This window comes from Grampus griseus, assembly GCF_964374135.1.
Source record: "Grampus griseus genome assembly, chromosome: 20".
NCBI lineage: Eukaryota > Metazoa > Chordata > Mammalia > Artiodactyla > Delphinidae > Grampus > Grampus griseus.
Window position 1 is genome coordinate 29530643 of NC_139014.1, and position 19723 is coordinate 29550365.

Consider the following 19723-nt stretch of genomic DNA (forward strand, 5'->3'; position numbering starts at 1 on the left):
CTGTAATCTATGACCTTATAGAAATTTTGACAGTGATGTCCTTTATCTGGTTTAGGATCCAATTCAGGATCACATGTTGCTTTTTTTTTTTTTTTTTTGCGGTACACGGGCCTCTCACTGTTGTGGCCTCTCCGGTTGCGGAGCACAGGCTCTGGACACGCAGGCTCAGCGGCCATGGCTCACGGGCCCAGCCACTCCGCGGCATGTGGGATCTTCCCAGACCAGGGCACGAACCCGTGTCCCCTGCATCGGCAGGTGGACTCTCAACCACTGTGCCACCAGGGAAGCCCCACATGTTGCTTTTTGTTAAGACACTTTAATCTGCTTCAATCTGGTTCATGTAGTCTTTTTTTTTTAATTTGTTTTTCATGAGTTTGACACTTCAGAGAAATACAGAGTGGTTATTTTGTAGGAAGTCCCTCAATTTGGAGTAGTCTGATATTTCCTCATAATTAGATGGAGGTTATGCACTTTTGGCAGGAATAAGACAGAAGTGATGATGTAGCTTTTTCAGCGCATCAATATGAGGGGACAGTGGAAGGCGCATGTCTTCAATCTGTCCCATTATGGTTGATTGATTTAGAATACTTGGTTAAGGTGATATCTGCCAGATCGCTCTACTTTTCCCCTTTGTAATTAATAAGTATTATGTGGGGACATATTTGGAGACTGTAAATATCTTATTTCTTGTTGTACTTTAGTCCACTAATTTTATCATTCATTGGTGATTCCTGCTTGAAAAAGATTACTGTGTTGATTGCTGAATGATGATTTTTCTAATGCCATTATTCCTTCTACGTTTATTAATTGGAATTCTATTCTAAGGAAGAACTTTCCCCTCTGCCCCATTCATTAATTAACTAATTAATTTCATTAGTATAGACTCATGGAGTTTTGTATTTTTAAATCATTTAATCCACTTACTATCATAATTTATTGCTCGGATTGTTCCAGATTTGGCCAGTGGCAGCCTTTTAAAAACTCCTGTGTCCTTTCTAGATGTCCTCATTATTTTATAAGCACTTTCTTATTTTCTGGCACTACAAGACATTCCAGGTTCATCTTGTACTTTCTCTGTCCCAGCCCTGGCACCAGCCATTTCACAAGAGTAAGGTGAGAGTTTTAAACCCCCTGTTTGACCTCACCCCCCATTTCCACAAATTAGCTCCTCAAAATAGACCTTTTTCACTTAATGTTCCCTCTTTAGCATACGTGGCAAATTGCCTAAAAGGGTTAGTTGAAATGTGAAGCCTTTAAGTCACCAAATGAGAAATCATTATTAGTGATATTCTTAAATATATAGAATAGAACTGATTAATTTGAATTAACATGGAAAATTCTTTTAGATGGTGATTCTATAAAGTGGAATCCACCTTGATAATAGCTTAAATACATGGTTCTATCTGAATTAATTCCTTTGACTGTTAGGTCTCTTGACTTTTTTCAAGGTAGTTTTGAGGGCAATTGGATTTTACGTAAAATTGGATTCACAGCATCTCATTAGATTGACTTTTTAATGCTTTTTCTACTAGAAGGTATTTGATTATGTTCCCTTTATATAAATCTATAATAATATCTTGATCCAAACTGTTTTATATAATTCATAGAAACAGCACAGTTAATCTTGAGCTAATTTGAGCATCTGGGGAATCATAAACTGTTAGCTCTTACAAATTAAGGTCAGTTCCTTGTATAGATGGGGAAATAGATACACAGTTGATTTGGGTAATGGTTATTATAAACAGCTTTTAGTTAACTAGAACACATGTATCAAGTAGGCCTTTCTTCTCTTCCTCCACCTCAGTCTTTCTATGATAGTATTATATATTTTCTTCCTGCTGTTTTTTTCTTTTTATTTTGAGGTAATTGTAAATTCACTTGCAGTTGGAGGAAATAATACAAGATCCCATATACCCTTTGCCAAGTTTTCCCCAGTAAAATTTGTATACATGCTTTGCAAATACTTTCTCCCACTCTGTAGCTTGTCTTCTCCCACTCTGTAGCTTGTCTTTTTATATTCTTAACAGGATCTTTTGCCAATCAGAAGTTTTTAATCTTTCAACAGTGTTTTGTAATTTTCAGAGTATATGTTTTACACATCTTTTAATTCATTCCTAAGTATCTTATTCTTTTTTATGCTATTGTAAATGCAATTGACTTTTCTTTTTAAATTTCCTTTGTGTATTGTTCTTTTGCAAGTACATGAAAATCCAGTTGATTTTTGTTTCTTGCAACATTGCTAACTCGTTTATTAGTTCTAATAGTTTTTTTAATGGATTCTTTAGGTTTTTCTATATACAGTATTACATCTGTAAATAGATTTAATTTTACTTCTTTTTTTCCAATTTGGATGCCTTTTATCTCTTTTTCTTGCCTAAGTTCACTGCATAGAATGTTGAATAGAATTGGTGGTAGTGGACATTCTTTTTTTTTTTTAATAGATTTATTTATTTATTTAGGCCGCATCAGGTCTTTGTTGCTGCACGTGGGCTTTCTCTAGTTGCGGTGAGTGGGGCTCTTCGTTGCGGTGCACAGGCTTCTCATTGCAGTGGCTTCTCTTGTTGCAGAGCACGGGCTTTAGGCACGTGGGCTTCAGTAGTTGTGGTACGAAGGCTCAGTAGTTGTGGTTATGGCTCATGGGCTCTAGAGCGCAGGCTCAGGAGTTGTGGCACAGGGGCTTAGTTGCTCCACGGCATGTGGGATCTTCCCAGACCAGGAATCGACCCCGTGTCCCCTCCATTGGCAGGTGGCTTCTTAACCACTGCGGGGAGTGGACATTCTTTCTTGTCTTATTCCTGATATTAGAGGGAAAGCGTTCAGTTTTTCACCATTAAGTGTGATGTTAGCTGTGGGTTTTACATCTATGCCCTTCTAGTCCTGGTTTATTGAGTGTTTTTGTTATGAAAGGGTATTGGATTTTGTCATATTCTCCTTCTGCATCTATTCAGATGATCATGTAGTTGTTTTTTTATATTCTGTTGATATGGTGTTTTACATTAGTTGATTTTCAGATTCTAAACCAACTTTGTATTCCTTGGTTAAATTCTATTCTGCCTTGGTGTGTAATTCCTTTTATGTTTTGCTGGATTCCATTTGAGAGTATTTTTTTATGTTCTTAATAGTGTTACACCTTTCTCTGTGGCTCAGTTTTTAGAGCCTGCTTCCTTCTGCAGGCAAAATCTCTGAGCCAGAGCTCTGAAGCTGGAGTGAGCACAAAGGTGTGCTTATTTCTCCCACTTTAGAAGCTGACCCATTGTGGATGGGCAAGTTGGGGGCTGTAGCCTCAGATCTTTTCGGTTTGTCTTCTCAGGCCTGGGACTTCTGCTTTATGAGTGAATTGGGGCACTGGGGATCTGGGCCCCAGTTACCTCAGCATGCTGCATCCAAGGTAAAGCCTTGGGTCTGGGTAGAAGAAGGGAATCCCTACCTCTTGGTCACATACACCTGACTTTAGCCTCAGCCACGGGTAGCTGGGAACAGGATGAGAAATGCTGAAGTCTCACTCCTCCTGGGAATATAGCCCTTCTATTGGGGAGCTGTGGGAAATGGGAGCCCTATGTTCTTGGCTGCACCAGTCTGAAGTGGAATTTCTGTATCACTGAATGGGGGTGGGGAGTGGTCTTGGTTCAAGTACCACAGGCTCACTGTTGTTACCAAATTTTAGTACATTTTTTTGAGGAGATGTTTTCATTTGCTATATGCTCTAAGAACCATTTCCAGAGTCTAAATGGTTGCTTTAAAAAATAATTTTCACCAATGTCACTGGAAAGCAGATCGGTAGAGCTCCTCGTGCTGTCAGTCCGGGAACTGATTTTAAGACTACTTTAAATACTCAAAACTAGCACTGATTAGTGCTGTTCCATATAGTACTTTGTCATTTAAAATAAGGTGATTGTGTTTTGATAGACAACACCCTCTTTTCTGAAATAGTATTTTAAGAAAATAGTGTTTAGTCACATACAGTAATTTAAACATCTTTCTTAACCTTAAAGTGTACTGTGTTAAGCCTAATTTACTACCATTAAGTTACAAATCCTTTGAAGCTATAATCTCTTCTGCTTACAATGGTTTTCAGATTTTCTATTTTAAAAATTAAATGTTGCCAACCTATCTTGGTATTTTAAAAAGGTAGATTGAACATTAATAATACTGCCCATACATGTGATAATGACAAAAGTCTTTTCCCTCAATTTTGTATTTAGAAATATTCTATTACTTCACAGGAGAAAGCTATACACAATTGTTATGAAGTTCACTGAGGTGTGACAAGTAATATTAATTGTACTTACTGTGTGGAATGATGAATTTTATATATTCTTAGGTCTGGAGAAAATGATGTGGAATACAACAACATGGAATTGGAAGAGGGAGAACTCATGGCAGATGCAGCTGCAGCAGGACCTTCAGGTACTGAGGCCAGGCCCCACAAGCTGTTCTGCCTTCTCTCTGCTCTTCTCTGAATGTATCATATTTTGATATGTGGCAGCCATTGCTCTACATGGTTCATGGTGTTAGAAGGACTATATTTTATGTATGGATTTTAGAGTGAATTACTAATAGTATTTAAAACAGTAATAATAGCTAAAATTTAATGTGTTCTTATGTACCAGGCACTTTGCAGAGGCACTTTATGTGTACCTTATCTCATTTGCCTATAAAATTCTTGGAGATAGGTTTTAATATTATCTTCTTTTTATAGCTATAGAAACTGATGTGTAAAGGAATTAAGCAACTTGCTGTCTTTTCACAATTAAGTAAATGAAAGAGAGGAATTAGAGTTTTCAGTTTATTTGAATCCAAAGCTCATCATCTTATCTACTTTTATATACTTAACTGTCTTTTACGATACATAAGTCTTACTTGTATACCTATCTCAATTATAAGAATAATCTGAATAGAATTGTTGAATCTTTGACTTAAAAAGGGCCTTTTGAGAACTCATTTTATATGTGGAAATAACTCAGAGATTAGTTGCTTAGATCACATAGGTAGTTGTTGGTATAGCCAGACTAGAACCTCATATCGTCTTCGTGGACCCAGTTTTTTGCCAAAGTACACTGCTCCTCCTAGGATAACCTTACTTAAATAGTAGGTGTTTCTTTTGTGTTCTTGGACTTATTTAATTAAGCATGGGAAACTTGGCTAAAACAATTATCAGCTAGTTTGTACTACTTCTACTTTACTGGTGCTGCGTCGGGTCTTAGTTGCGGCACACCGGATCTTTTGTTGCAGTGCACAGGCTCAGTAGTTGTGGTGTGTGGGTTTCTCTCTAGTTCTGGCATGCAGGCTCCAGAGCGCGTGGGCTTTGTTGCCCCACGGCATGTGGGATCTTAGTTCCCTCAGCCAGGGATTGAACCCGTGTCCCCTGCATTGGAAGGTGGATTCTTAACCACTGGACCACCAGGGAAGTCCCCCATACTGTTTGGATGACTGTAGCTTTGTAGTGTAGTTTGAAATCAAGGAGTATGATACCTCCAGCTACGTTCTTTCTCTAGATTGCTTTGGCTCTTCAGGGTCTTTTGTGTTTCCATACAAATATTAGGATTCTTTGTTCTAGTTCTGTGAAAAATGCTGTTGGTGTTTGAATCTGTAGATTGCCTTGGGTAGTATGGTCATTTTAACAATATTAATTCTTCCTATCTATGAGCACAGTGTATCTTTCCATTTGTGTTGTCTTCAGTTTCTTTCATCAATGTCTTAACAGTTTTCAGAGTGCAACTCTTTTATCTCCTTGGTTAGATTTATTCCTGGGGGTTTTTTTTCTCCTTAATGAAGTTGTAAATGAGATTATTTTCTAATTTCTCCTTCTGATAGTTTGTTACTAGAGTATAGATATGCAACAGATTTTTGTTTTGTATTAATTTTGTATCCTGAAACTTTACTGAATTTGTTGAAGAGTTCTAGTAGTTTTTTGGTGGTATCTTTAGGGTTTTCTATGTATAGTATCATGTCATCTGCAAACAGTGACAGTTTTACTTCTTCCTTTCCAATTTGGATTTTTAAAAAAAATTTTCTTCCTGTCTAATTGCTGTGGCTAGGACTTCCAGTATTATGTTGAATAAAAGTGGTGAGAGTGGACGTCCTTGTCTTGTTCCTGATCACAGAGGAAATGCTTTCATCTTTTCACTGATGAGTATGATGTGAGCTGTGAGCTTGTTTTATATGGCTGTTATTATGTTGGGATATGTTCCCTTTGTACCCACTTTGTTTATAGTTTCTATCATAAATGGATGTTGAATTTTGTCAGAAGCTTTTCTTGAATTTATTAAGATGAGCAATTTTTATTCTGTAATTTGTTAATGTGGTGTATCACATTGATTGAGCCATCCTTGCATCCCTGGGATAAATCCCACTTGATCACAGTGTCTGATCTTTTTAATGTTTTGTTGAATTTTGTTTGCTAAAGTTTTGTTGAGCCTTTTTGTTACTACGTTCATCATTGATATTGGTCTGTAATTTTCTTTTCTGGTGGTGTCTTTGGTTTTGGTATCAGAGTGGTGCTGGCCTCATATAATGAGTTTGGAAGCATTACTTCCTCTTCAATTTTTTGGAATAGTTTGAAAAGAATAGGTGTTAACTCTTTAAATGTTTGGTAGAATTCACCTGTGAAGCCATATGGTACTGGACTTTTGTTTGTTGGGAATTAAGTTTTTTTAATTACTGATTCAGTTGAAATTTTATTACTGGTTATCAGTCTGTTCCTAATTTTCTATTTCTTCCTGATTCAGTCTTGGGAGACTGCACATTTCTAGTAATAATCCATTTCTTCTAGTTTGTCCATTTTATTGGCATATAATTGTCTGTAGTAATCTCTTATGATCTGATATGTCTCTTTGTATTTCTGTTGTGTCAGTTGTAACTATTTCTTTCCTTCTACTAACTTTGGGTTTTGTTTTTTCTTTTTTTTTTTTCTAGTTCCTTTAGTTGTAATGTTATGTTGTTTATTTGAGACTTTTCTTACTTCCTGAGGTAGGCTTGTATTGCTGTAAACTTTTCCCTTAGTATTGCTTTTGCTGTGTTCCATAGATTTTTTGGATCATCGTGTTTCTGTTTTCATTTGTCTCAGGTATTTTTTTATTTCCTCGTAGATTTCTTCAGTTGATTAGTAGCATATTGTTTAGCCTCCACATGTTTGTGTTGTTTGCAGTTTTTTTCTTGTAGTTGATTTCTAGTCTCTTAGTGTTGTGGTCAGAAAAGATGCTTGTTATGATTTCATTCTTAAATTTCCTGAGACTTGTTTTGTGGCCTAGCATGTGATCTGTCCTGGAGAATAATGTTCCCTGTGCACTTGAAAAGAATGTGAACTCTGCTGCTTTTGGGTAGGATATTCTGTATATAGAGATCGATATCTATATATCTCTATTAAGTCCATCTAATAGATGGACTAATGTGTCATTTAAGACCAGTGGTCTAATGTGTCATTAAATGCCAGTGTTTCCTTATTGATTTTCTGTCTGTATGATCTATCCATTGATATAAATGGGGTGTTAAAGTCTCCTACTATTATTGTGTTACCGTCTATTTCTCCCTTTATGTCTATTAACGTTTGCTTTATATACTTAGGTGCTCCTACGTTGGGTACATATTTATTTACAATTGTTATATCTTCTTGTTGGATTGATCCCCTTACCATTACATATTGACCTTCTTTGTCTTTGTTATGGACTTTGTTTTAAGTCTGTTTTGTCTGATGTAAATATTGCTACCCCACGTTTCTTTTTGTTTCCGTTTCTATGGAATACCTTTTTCTATCCTGTCACTTTCAGTCTGTGGGTGTTTTTAGATCTGAAGTGAGTCTTGTAGCCACATATATATGGGTCTTGTTTTTGTATCCCCTGGGCTACTCTGTGTCTTTTGATTGGTAGGTTTAGTGCATTTATGTTTAAAGTAACTATTGATAGGTATGTACTTATTGCCTTTTTGTTAATAGTTTTCCATTTCTGTATTTCGTTTTTGTTCCATTCCTCTTTTGCTCTCTTCCCTTATGATTTGATGACTATCTTTAGTGTTAGTTTGGATTTCTTTCTCTTTTTTGTGTGTGTATCTATGGCTTTCTAGTTTGTGGTTACCATGAGGTAACACACACACACATACAGACAGACACATGATTATTTTAAATTGCTGATCTCTTAAGTTTGAATACATTATAACAACCCTGAATTTTTATTCCCCTCCCCACCCCCACTCCATGTTTAATGTTTTTATGTTATATTTTACCTCTTTTGTTTTGTGTACCTCTTAACTGCTTATTGTGGACATAATAAGCTTTTATCCTTTGTACTTGCCTTATAAGTATTTGATCTACTACAATCAAGATGTTAAGCTGTCCGTTAAACAGATCTTTCTTATACAGAAGCCTAGGTATATAGTAAAATAGTATTTACTAAATTTAATTTTTTAGACAGTATTAAATAATGATATAGCTTAAAACAAATATTTAGTGACTCAGGTGGCCTCATTCCCATAAGAATTGCTTTTAGTTTATTCAGTTATTTTCTTTTAGTTGCAAGAGAATTTAGGCTTAATAATATGTGCTGAAAAGGGTTTTAAATATTTTTCTAATGTAGAACATTAGCTAGTTGAATCAGCTGAGTATGAAAAATCTATTCTGTTGATATAATTGCCTGCCATGTGTAACTTATGAAACACTGCAATAATACTTCTAATTTGAGAACTAAAAAGTTTTGACAGTATAATACTTTTGTAAAACAAATTGACATTGTATAAAGTTATTACTCAAAACATCTGTTATATATTTCAGGTTAAAGATTTTTAAGGTTCCTTGTTCCACAAATGTTTAATGAACACCCACTAGGTATCAGCCATTGTGTTGTTCATTGGGTTTATAAAATGAATGAGCATCACTTTTGCAGCACTAGTCATTGTAAAACTTCGTGGTTATAAATATAGATACAGGGTGACACCAAAAATGGAAAGAACAGCTAATTGGAAATGGGTGAAAAAAGGTTTCAGAGAGAGAGAGTGATACTTGATCTTGCTCTTTAAAGATGAGTTCAGTTCATTAGGCGAACAGGGAAATAATGAGATTAAAGAGCAAAGGCATTCTAGGCAGAAGTCGCAGCATTGTCCTTTTTGGGAACTTCAAATATTTGAGAGTTTAGTTTATATGGGGGCAGGCCAGTGTGAGATTGGTAAGCAGGAACAAGATTAGGTAATGGAAAGTCTTATTTGCCAGACTAAGGAGTTTGGGCTTTAAAGGTCTTTTTTTTTTTTTTTAAATAAATAAATAAACGTGCATTGGGTCTTTGTTGCTGCGTGCGGGCTTTTCTCTAATTGCGGAGAGCAGGGGCTACTCTTTGTTGCGGTGTGCGGGCTTCTCATTGCGGTGGCTTCTCTTGTTGTGGAGCACGGACTCTAGGCGCATGGGCTTCAGTAGTTGTGGTACGCAGGCTCAGTAGTTGTGGCACACGGGCTTAGTTGCTCCGCGGCATGTGGGATCTTCCCGGACCAGGGCTCGAACCTGTGTCCCCTGCATTAGCGGGTGGATTCTTAACCACTGCAACACCAGGGAAGTCCCCACTAAAGGTCTTTAAAAGCGAATGTGATCAGATTTGTCTTTATAATGGAAAATGGATGAGCTAAGATTAGTTAGAAAACTACCGCGGGAATTCCCTGAGAGTCCAGTGGTTAGGACTCCATGCTTTCACTGCTGAGGGCACGGGTTCAGTCCCTGGTTGGGGAATTAAGATCCTATAAGCTGTGTGGCAGGGCCAGAAAAAAGAAAGAAAGAAAAAAAAACTACCTCAATATTCCAGGAGAGAAATTTTCAGGGCCTAAAATAAGGTAGTAGCAGACAAGGTAAAGAAGAAGAAACCTTTTGAGAGATGTTAAATAGTATCTACACAACTTGCGAGTGTCTTACTGGATTGGTTGGAGTTGGTGGAGATGTGGGGATGATGCTTAACATTTCTAGGTTAGCCCGTGCCATTACATAAGCGAATGAGTCCAGGAGCAGAAGATAGTATATTCCGTTTGATCCATGTTGGTCTTGAGAGGCCTATGGGACCCCCATGTATTGATCTCCAGACCCGTATAACTGGTTGCTTAGAAGACCGCAGGTGTGCATTCTGGTCTATTAATGTATATTGCTTTTTAAAAATAAGTATCAGAATTTTTATTCATTAGAATAAATGAATTAAAAATATTATTCAAAAGTTTTATCCATAATATATAAAGAACTTTTACAAATCAATAAGAAAAAGATAAGACAACCTTTTAGTAAAAAAGACAAAAGACAAGAATAGACACTTCACGAATGAGGCTGTGTAGGTGACCAGTACACATTTTTAAAGGTGCTCAGCCTCTTTTGTCAGAGAAACGCAAATTGTGATGTGTTCCAGTGTGGATCTCTTGAGTTTATCCTACATGAAGTTTGTTGAGTTGAGTTTTTTGGATGTTTAGATTAATAGATTTCATTATATGTAGGAAATTTTTATCCATTTTTCTTCAAATAATTTTTCTCCTCCTCTCTAATTCCCATTATGTGTATGTTGGTACACTTGGTGGGGTCCCATAGGTCTCCGAGATTCTGTTCATTCTCTTTTTCAGGAAATGCCAGATAAAAACCACATTATGATACCATTGCATACCCACTGTAATGGTTAATACATTTTAAACTGGCAATATTAAATATTGAAAGAATTTGGAGAGGTGGAAACTCTCATAGCCTGCTGGTAGGAATGAAAATTGATACCACTCCTTTGGAAAACTGTTGGGCAATATGGGCTGAAGCTGAACAAACACATCCTATGGCTTTCCCAGTTCCAACAGAGTGGGAGGTGGTGTTTGCCAGTCGAATTTTACAAGATAATTTAGAGCAGCATTGTTCTTTTTCAGGTGGTTTTGTTTTCTTGTGTTTTTAATTAAAAAATATAAATGTAATTTATAACAAAGTAAAGGATGTGAAAAACTGGAGAAGACTAGAAAGGTAGTTTGGGTCTAGACTGTGTAGAACCTTGAATGTCATTCTGATGCATCCAGGCACAGAGCTTAGGTAAATCGATGTAATATTTTAGCAGGGTTAATCTGCTTGGCTTAGGAGGAGAGGATCCGTTTTCTTTTTCATGAGGTGTTTTTTTTTTTTTTTTCCCCCGAGTGAAGTTCAAGAGTAGATATCTGCTTGTAAGTTCAGTAGCTTTATTCCTAGTAGCCAAAAGCTAAAAGCAACCCAAATTCTTTCCTAATAGTAATAAGGAAAGAAACTGGATATATTCACATTTTGGAGCCCTGCACAGAAATAATGAAAATGAATAAACTGCTATATATAACAATATAGATGAATCTCATGAATATCATGTTGAGCAAAGAAGCAGGATATGAGTACAACTCTATCATAACATTTATGTAAAGTTCAAAAACAGGCAAAACTAATCTATGGTGTTTAACTCTGGATGGAAGTTACCTTTGAGGAGGAAGGTTAGTGAGCAATTTTAGGAGGCATGGAGGAATTTTGGGGTGCCATTAATTTGTGACCATACACTAGGCTGTATACTTATGTATGAGACAGACAGACAGACACACACACACACACACACACTCACACACACACACACACACACACACACACACAGAATGATGGCAGTGTTAGCTCTGAGAGAGGGAAACTGAAATAGATGCTAAAGTCTTTGATGCCCATGGATGAATGTGATAGTGAGTAGAAAGGGTGGGAACATGGGAGGGAGGGAGTAGCTGAAGGGCATGAACCACAAAGGAAAGGAGTTTTTGTTCATTGGTGAGAGTAGTGACCTGGAAGAGGGGTTAGAAACAGAAGACTGTTAATGCTCCTTACTGTACTGGAGGTCCATTTAACATGGGAGAATGAGCAATTTTTTTTTTTAAAGAAGAACTAGATATCCAGACGGTAGATACCATACTCTGGGCTACTGAGTTTATTTACTAAACAAGAACCACCTGAGTAGCTTTTTGGAAAAAGGTCCTGGATCCCATTCTAATATTCTCGTTCGGTACATCTAGAGTAGGGCCAAGAATTTAAAAAATTCCTCCAGCTGACTGATATGCAGCCTGATTCGGGAACTCCCTAATAAAGGAAAAGGGATAAGAAACAGTTTCGAGGTGGAGGGGGGATAGTTTTCTGCCTTTTAAAATAGGAGTTGCAGTGGGTACAGAGGCTGAAAGAAAAATCGGCAATGGGATAATCCTTAGAAGAGGAAGAGGATGGGGACTTCCCTGGTGGCACAGTGGTTAAGAATCCGCCTGCCAGTGCAGGGGACACGGGTTCGAGCCCTGGTCCAGGAAGATCCCACATGCCGTGGAGCTACTGAGCCTGCGCTCTAGAGCCCGCGAACCACAACTACTGAAGGCCGCGTGCCCAGAGCCCATGCTTCGCCACAGGAGAAGACACTGTGATGAGAAGTCCGCGCACTGCCACGAAGAGAAGACCCTGCTCGCCACAACTAGAGAAAGCCCGCGCACGGCAACGAGGACCCAATGCAGCCAAAAATAAATAAATAAAATAAATAAATTTTTTTTTAAAAAAAGGAAGAGAATGAAGAAGTAGGAGAAGGTAAGGACATAAGAATGTGAACATAGATGAAAAACATATAAGTAAATAACTGGCCTGAAGCTTCTGAATAACTAAACTTTTCTCCTAAGTTTTTCCCCCAGATCTCTTTGGAAGCACTCATGAATAGTCAGAACCTGATTATTTCATGCTATTTTTTATATTATCTACTTTAAGACTTTGCTGCATGTAACATTATTTAATGTTGTGTTTCTTTAGAATATATTTAAATAGCTTTATTTAAGGAGGTCAATTTTTTTTTTTTTTTTTTTTTTTTTTTTGCGGTACGCGGGCCTCTCACTGCTGTGGCCTCTCCTGTTGCGGAGCACAGGCTCCGGACGCACAGGCTCAGCGGCCATGGCTCACGGGCCCAGCCGCTCCACGGCATCTTCCCAGACTGGGGCACGAACCCGTGTCCCCTGCATCGGCAGGCGGACTCTCAACCACTGCGCCACCAGGGAAGCCCAAGGAGGTCAGTTTTAACCAACATTTCCATATCTAACACTTGTTAGGCATTGTACTAGGCGCTAGAGAGAAGTCAGATGGTTTCCTTGGCTTAAGGAGCTTATTATCAATACAGGTAATATAGAGATGACATTATTTTCAGATGTCTATATTATGCATCAGCAAGATAAGTCTGAAATCTTCAAACTGTACTTCAGTATTTAATCAAACTAGAAAAAATGTCTGCCAAACCGTCATGACCTGAGCATTTTGCTGTCCAGAGACCTGGAGAAGACTTCTGCTATTTTGGTGTCTCGTTCCTTGGGATCTGTTATACCAGGGAGCTTGACTTTGATCCAAGACCACTGGGTTATGCGATATGTTCTCCTTTTCCTTACCCTCATACCCCTAACCATATATACTGTACACATTGTCACCTTTTTATTTCTAGGGTTCAGGATAGGGTTGAGGATTATGCCTGAATTTTGAGTAGTAATGAGGCCAGTCATCAGCCACTGTTCTTTGTACACCTCTCTGGGCAATATGGTTTCTTCTCTGTGCTTCTTATCATGAACACCAACTCCTAAGAGGTCCATACACAAGTATTCAAACAACATCAACCAGTTTACTTTTTCTTTCTTTCTTTCTTATTAAATTTGTCCAATTATATAGCTTTCATTTTCTACATCTCTTTCTTTTGCAGGTAGTAACCATGGCTATATGGGTGCCAGTAGCAGAATGTCAAGAAGAGCACATTTATCCTCTGCTGCTACCAGTAGTTTATTAGACATTGATCCTTTAATATTAATACATTTGTTGGACCTTAAGGACCGGAGCAGTATGGAAAATCTGTGGGGCTTACAGCCTCGCCCGCCTGCTTCACTTTTGCAGCCCACAGGTAAAATATTAACAATAATTTCCCATTTTTCTGTGCTTCTCCAGAAGAACTCTTAAATTTGAACCCAAGTATCTTAAGTGTTGGAACATGGTATGTTTCTGTAGCAAATTGATTTTTCATTGTATGTTATAAAAATATATCAATCAAATCAATTTTTTGTTGTTATTGTTCAAAGGTGTTTTGTGCAAAAATAATGTCAAAATGCCTGTAAGAAGGTTTTTATATGATTTGCCTTTTAGATTGTGACTGATTGACCGTTTGATCCATATGAAATACAGTTGTCCTCTTTGTGAATGGACTTCAAGTTTTGCAGGCTTCATGAATACCCTAACTTCTTAGTGGAACTGTGTCTAAGTTAGAAATAGAAAAAGAAGGTTTACTTATGTTTTGATGTTTAATAGCCTAAAAATGTATACCAATTAGTATTTTTTTTTGAAAAATTATTTGTTAAAGAGGAGTGACATTTGTGTTACTGTAATACACTGTATACACATACACAATTTAAATGTATAGTCAAACCTGGACTTTTTGAAACTTTTAGACATAGGCATTTACTTTAAAATGACACATTTTAAAAACCATTTTTGTTGGAAAGCTTCCTAAAATATACTGCACATTTTTCTTTCTTTTTTTTTTTTTTTAAGGAATATTTAATTTTTGGTTGTGTTGGGTCTTTGTTGCTGTGTGCAGGCTTTCTCTAGTTGCAGCGAGCAGGGCCTATTCTTCGTTGCAGTGCATGGCTTCTCATTGCAGTGGCTTTGCTTTGTTGTGGAGCACAGGCTCTAGGAGCACAGACTTCAGTAATTGTGGCATGTGGGCTCAATAGTTATGTCTCGCGGGCTCTAGAGCGCAGGCGCAGTAGTTGTGGTGCACGGGCTTAGTTGCTCCACAGAATGTGGATGCTTCCCAGACCAGGTATCGAACCTGTGTCCCCTGCATTGGCAGGCACATTCTTAACCACTGCACCACCAGGGAAGTCCCTACTGAACATTTTTCTACCTTCCTAAACAACAGTTACTATACAGATTAAATCAATGATTTACAACAGTGATTTTGATGCTTCTTTAAAGCAGCAGAACTCATTTTTCAAGTAGAATTTAAGGCAGAGTCTCAGTGTAGAAAACAGAGAAATAGAGCTGCTCTAGTGGGGGATAGATCAGAGCTTGGATTATTTAGGCCTCTTTTTTCCTAAGGTATACTTCCTGGAAGCCTGGGTCCTCAATCTGAGTGTCTCCAATCAGGTTATGAAACAGTTGCATTTTATCTATGGTCGAAGTACATTTTGTATTATGCCTGTACTCTTGTAGTACTTACCACATTGTAAATAATTTTACATTTTTTTTCTGAGACATTTTTGTTTTAGAAAACTTTTTTTTTTTTTTTTTTGTGGTACGCAGGCCTCTCACTGTTGTGGCCTCTCCCGTTGCGGAGCACAGGCTCCAGACGCACAGGCTCAGCGGCCATGGCTCACGGGCCTAGCTGCTACGTGGCATGTGGGATCTTCCCGGACCGGGGCACGAACCCGTGTCCCCTGCATTGGCAGGCGGACTCTCAACCACTGCGCCACCAGGGAAGCCCTAGAAAACTTTTAAAATATAGAAAATTGTAAAGAAGAAAATAAAAATTACACATAGTTCTTGTGATCAACAAAGAAATACCCTTAAAAAAAACCCAACTTATCACACCGGCAAAGGTTTTGCTTAAATTATAACCAGTGTTAGGGCTTCCCTGGTGGCGCAGTGGTTGAGAATCTGCCTGCCAATGCAGGGGACACGGGTTCAAGCCCTGGTCCGGGAAGATCCCACATGTCGCGGAGCAACTAGGCCCATGAGCCACAACTACTGAGCCTGCGCGTCTGGAGCCTGTGCTCCGCAACAAGAGAGGCCGCAATAGTGAGAGGCCCGCGCACCGCGATGAAGAGTGGCCCCCGCTTGCCGCAGCTAGAGAAAGCCCTCGCACAGAAACGAAGACCCAACACAGCCAAAAATAAATTAATAAGTTAATTAATTAAAAAAAATTATAACCAGCGTTGTTTGCAAAGACCTAGTGAAACAGACAAGTTCTGTTTCTGTAGGTAGATGTATACATTGGTTTAACAATTTTGAAGGAAAATTTTGTAGTAGGTGTAAAATACCTCTATCCTTTAATCCTGTAACTTCACTTCTAGGAATATATTCCAAAGAGAAAATAATCAGAGTTGTTGAAAATATCCAACAATTCAGTTATGGTTGAAAAATTACAGTTTTGCCATGGAATAGCATATTTTACAGACAGGTAAAACATGTTTTTGAAAAATATTCAATGTCATCGGAAAAAAAAGAATGCAGACTACATAAACAGAGTAAGATCTTGGTTCTCTGAAAGTTTAGCTTTCTGTTAAAATTAATAATATAAATGAGATGACTTGAGTTTCAAATCCAGGTGATTAACATGCTGATGACAAGGAGGATGGGGGAAATAGTAGAGAGAAAGAGCAAGGCTTGGATTTAAACATCTTGAGTTTGACATACCAGTGGGATATCACGGTAGAGATGCCCAGTAGACAGCTAAAAATTAAGAACTGGAATACAGGCAGTTATTTGCCTAGAAGTGATACTGGCTTATTAAAACTAAGGGAGTAAGATTGCAAAGGGGTGAGTTTCAAGGAGTTTTTCAAAGAAAGGGGCTAGGGACATAATCATGGTGAACATCTATTTTTATTGAGTGTGTGGAAGATGAGTCAGATGAAGAGGCTTTGGAAAGGAGAGAGAACAGAGTCATGGAAGCCAAATGAAGATAACCTTTCTATGAGAGGATATTTAAAGGATAATGTTAGAAAAAGATCCAGCTTTCTTTTTATTAAAAAGATTGCTTGGATTTCGATGTTCATTTTTGATTCTTTGCATATTCTTTCCTTCTCAGTCTGTATACTTTCATTTCCTTTTTTTGTCATACTGCATTAGCTAGAACTTCCGGTAGAGATTAAAAAGGAGTGGTGAAAAGGTGTTCCTGATCTTGATGGGAAAGCTTCAAGTTTCTCACCATAAAGTATGATACTAGCTGTAGGTTTTCTTTTTTTATATGTATAAATTTATTTTATTATTTTAAATTTTTGGCTGCATTGGGTCTTCATTGCTGCATGCAGCCTTTCTCTAACTGTGGTGAGCAGGCGCTACTCTTCATTGCAGTGCGGTGGCTTCTCTTGTGGCGGAGCATGGGCTCTAAGTGCGCAGGCTTCAGTAGTTGTGGCACAAGGGCTCAGTAGTTGTGGCACAAGGGCTCAGCAGTTGTGGCTCGTGGGCTCTAGAGTGCAGGCTCAGCAGTTGTGGCACACGGGCTTAGTTGCTCCGCAGCATGTGGGATCTTCCCAGACCAGAGATCGAACCCATGTCCCCTGCATTGGCAGGCGGATTCTTAACCACTGTACCACCAGGGAAGCCCTATAGGTTTTCCATAGATATTCTTTATCAAGTTAAGGAAGTTCCCCTTTATTCTGAGGTCTTATCGTGAATGGTTGTCGGATTTTGTCAAATGCTTTTTTTTGCATCTGTTGATATGATGTGATGGATTACATTAACTGATTTTCGAATGTTGAACCAGCCTTGCATACCTGGGATAAATCCCACTTGGTTGTGGTGTATGAGTTTTTAAATATGTTGTTGAATTCAGTTTGCTAATATTTTGTTGAGGGTTTCATGTTCATCAGAGATACTGATCTGTAGTTTTCTTGTAATGTCTTTGTCTGGTTTTGGTATTAGAGTAATGCTGACCTCATAGATTGAGTAAGGAAGTGTTCCCTCTGCTTCTTGCAGAGATTGTAGAGAACTTATATAATTTCTTCTTTAAATGTTTGGTAGAATTCACCAGTGGACCCATCTGGGCCAGTTGCTTTCTGTTTTGGAAAGGTATCAGTTACTGATTAAATTTGTTTAATAGATGCAGGCCTATTCATATTGTATATTTCTTCTTGTGTGAGTTTTGGCAGATTGCCTTTCAAGGAATTGGTCCATTACATCTAGATTCTCAAATTTGTTGGCATAGAGTTGTTCTTAGTTTTCCTTTATTATCCTTTTGTTTCTTTCAACACATATTGAGTGAACACCTATCATGTATCAGACTCACTGCAGGTTTTTGTTCTTAACCACTGTGCCATAGAAAGAACGTCGTAAGGGGCATCAGGGTTTGAACAACAGATAATGTAGCCGAACTAGATTTTAAGGTACATGTAGTGGTAAATAGAAGTGGAAAGTCAAGTTGGATCTGTTCTGTGGAAGGCCTTTCATGCTTGCCTGAGGAATTTATTCATAGTGGACAGTGGGGAGCCATTGTTTTAGTTTAGGAGTAGTTTGATTCAAACTGTATTTTAGAAAGCTTGCAGGGCTGAGAAAGCTATCAGACATGAAAATCTAATCAGGGTATAGTTGTAGAAGTTTATTTGTGGTTCCTAGTATGAGAGGACAAATTCCTACATTTCTGTGTATTTTCTCAATTATTATATGCTTAAAAATATGTGGAGCTGGGATAAGGTCTTCAGAATCTTTTGACATTATAAAAGTTGTACTTAACCTCTAGGGAACAGATTAACCTAGGCAATGTATAATTAAGATTTTACTTATAGCAAACAGTTATGCTTGTAAAGGTAGAGTTTATGGGGCTTGGCAACTAATTGTAACATGGTAAAGAGGACTCTGAAGTGGCTTAGGTGACCAGGAGAAGGGTGACAGCATTGACAGATACTGAAGTCTGGAGGAGAAGCTGTAGAGAATTGTCGTTCTTGAAAGGTACAACTGAGTGATATGAAAGAAGTGTTATAGCTGAGACTCTCAGTTCTATTAACCTTATAACTTGGCAAATTCAGGAAGGCTTCTCATCTTCAGTGCAGTAAGTATCCTTAAGTTGTCAGGTTCCTTTGGTGAAATTCCACAGCACCTTACACTCTCCTGTCTTAGCACTTAACCACACAGTACTGAAGTGGATTGAGAGCTTTGTGAGGGCAAAGACCGGGTGTTCGTCTTGTTCACTGTTATATCCTCTGCGTAGCACAGTGCTTAGCATTTGAAACAAACTCAGTAATTGTTTATTAACTGATTTTTCAGATGATGGAGGTTTGTTTAAGTCTGTTTTGTATTTTTCCATTTGGGCTTCCTACTTTTAAAAATTCTTGTCAGTTTCTAGTAATAATAAACCGAACCATGTGGTTTAATACAGGTTTTCATATTGAAGTCCAGGTGGATGTGGGGTGGGAGGTGGGAGCCACAAAGATTTTATTTAGCAAAACATTTTGAGTATTTTGTGCCATAGGTTGCTTGGCCTGGAATATAAAGATCACTAAGATGTAATCTCAGCCCTTAAGTTGTTCACATTCTGCATGTTTGTCTTCCTTCCTGTAATGTGATAAGTGCTGCAGTAGAAGTGGACTCCCTGTGCTCTACAAAATTAGGTGAGAATTGATTTGAAAGAAGGGGAGAGCAGCTGGTGGTTTAGGTGCCTGAAGAAGGAGACATTTCAGATTACACCTGATGAGTTTGGGTTAGTAGAGCAAAGGAAAGAGGACGTGTGAAAAGGATGAAAACGAGATAGAACATGGCTGGTATGTTAGAGATGCAAACAGTTCCAAAGATTGGATATGTTTGGGATAGAGGCAGAAGATAAAGCCACTGAGAGTGAAGGTGGAATCAGATAATGTAGGGCCTTGTGTGCCATGCTGGTGCTTTCCTCAGTGAATCTAAGCGGGAAAGTAATACCTGATTTGGGTTTTAGAAAACTGCCCTGACATCTTGGTGGACAATGGGTTGAATGGAAATGTGCTACAGAGTGTTTTCACAGACATTAAATCTTCTGAGCTTCACAACCGTCCTGTT

At 38.1% G+C, this 19723-nt stretch overlaps 1 protein-coding gene across 4 annotated transcripts in view; it reads left to right on the plus strand.

Annotated features, from left to right (window-relative positions):
- The window catches only part of TRIM37 (tripartite motif containing 37), a gene marked incomplete at its 3' end in the record, with an annotated part of 154439 nt that overhangs the window by 67120 nt on the left and 67596 nt on the right, over positions 1-19723 (plus strand). For all 4 annotated transcript variants that reach the window (XM_082678832.1, XM_082678829.1, XM_082678831.1 and 1 more), the window contains exons 17-18: positions 4322-4407; positions 13689-13883. In XM_082678832.1, coding sequence (XP_082534958.1) covers positions 4322-4407; positions 13689-13883 — 281 coding nt within the window. The remainder of the gene's footprint in view (positions 1-4321; positions 4408-13688; positions 13884-19723) is intronic.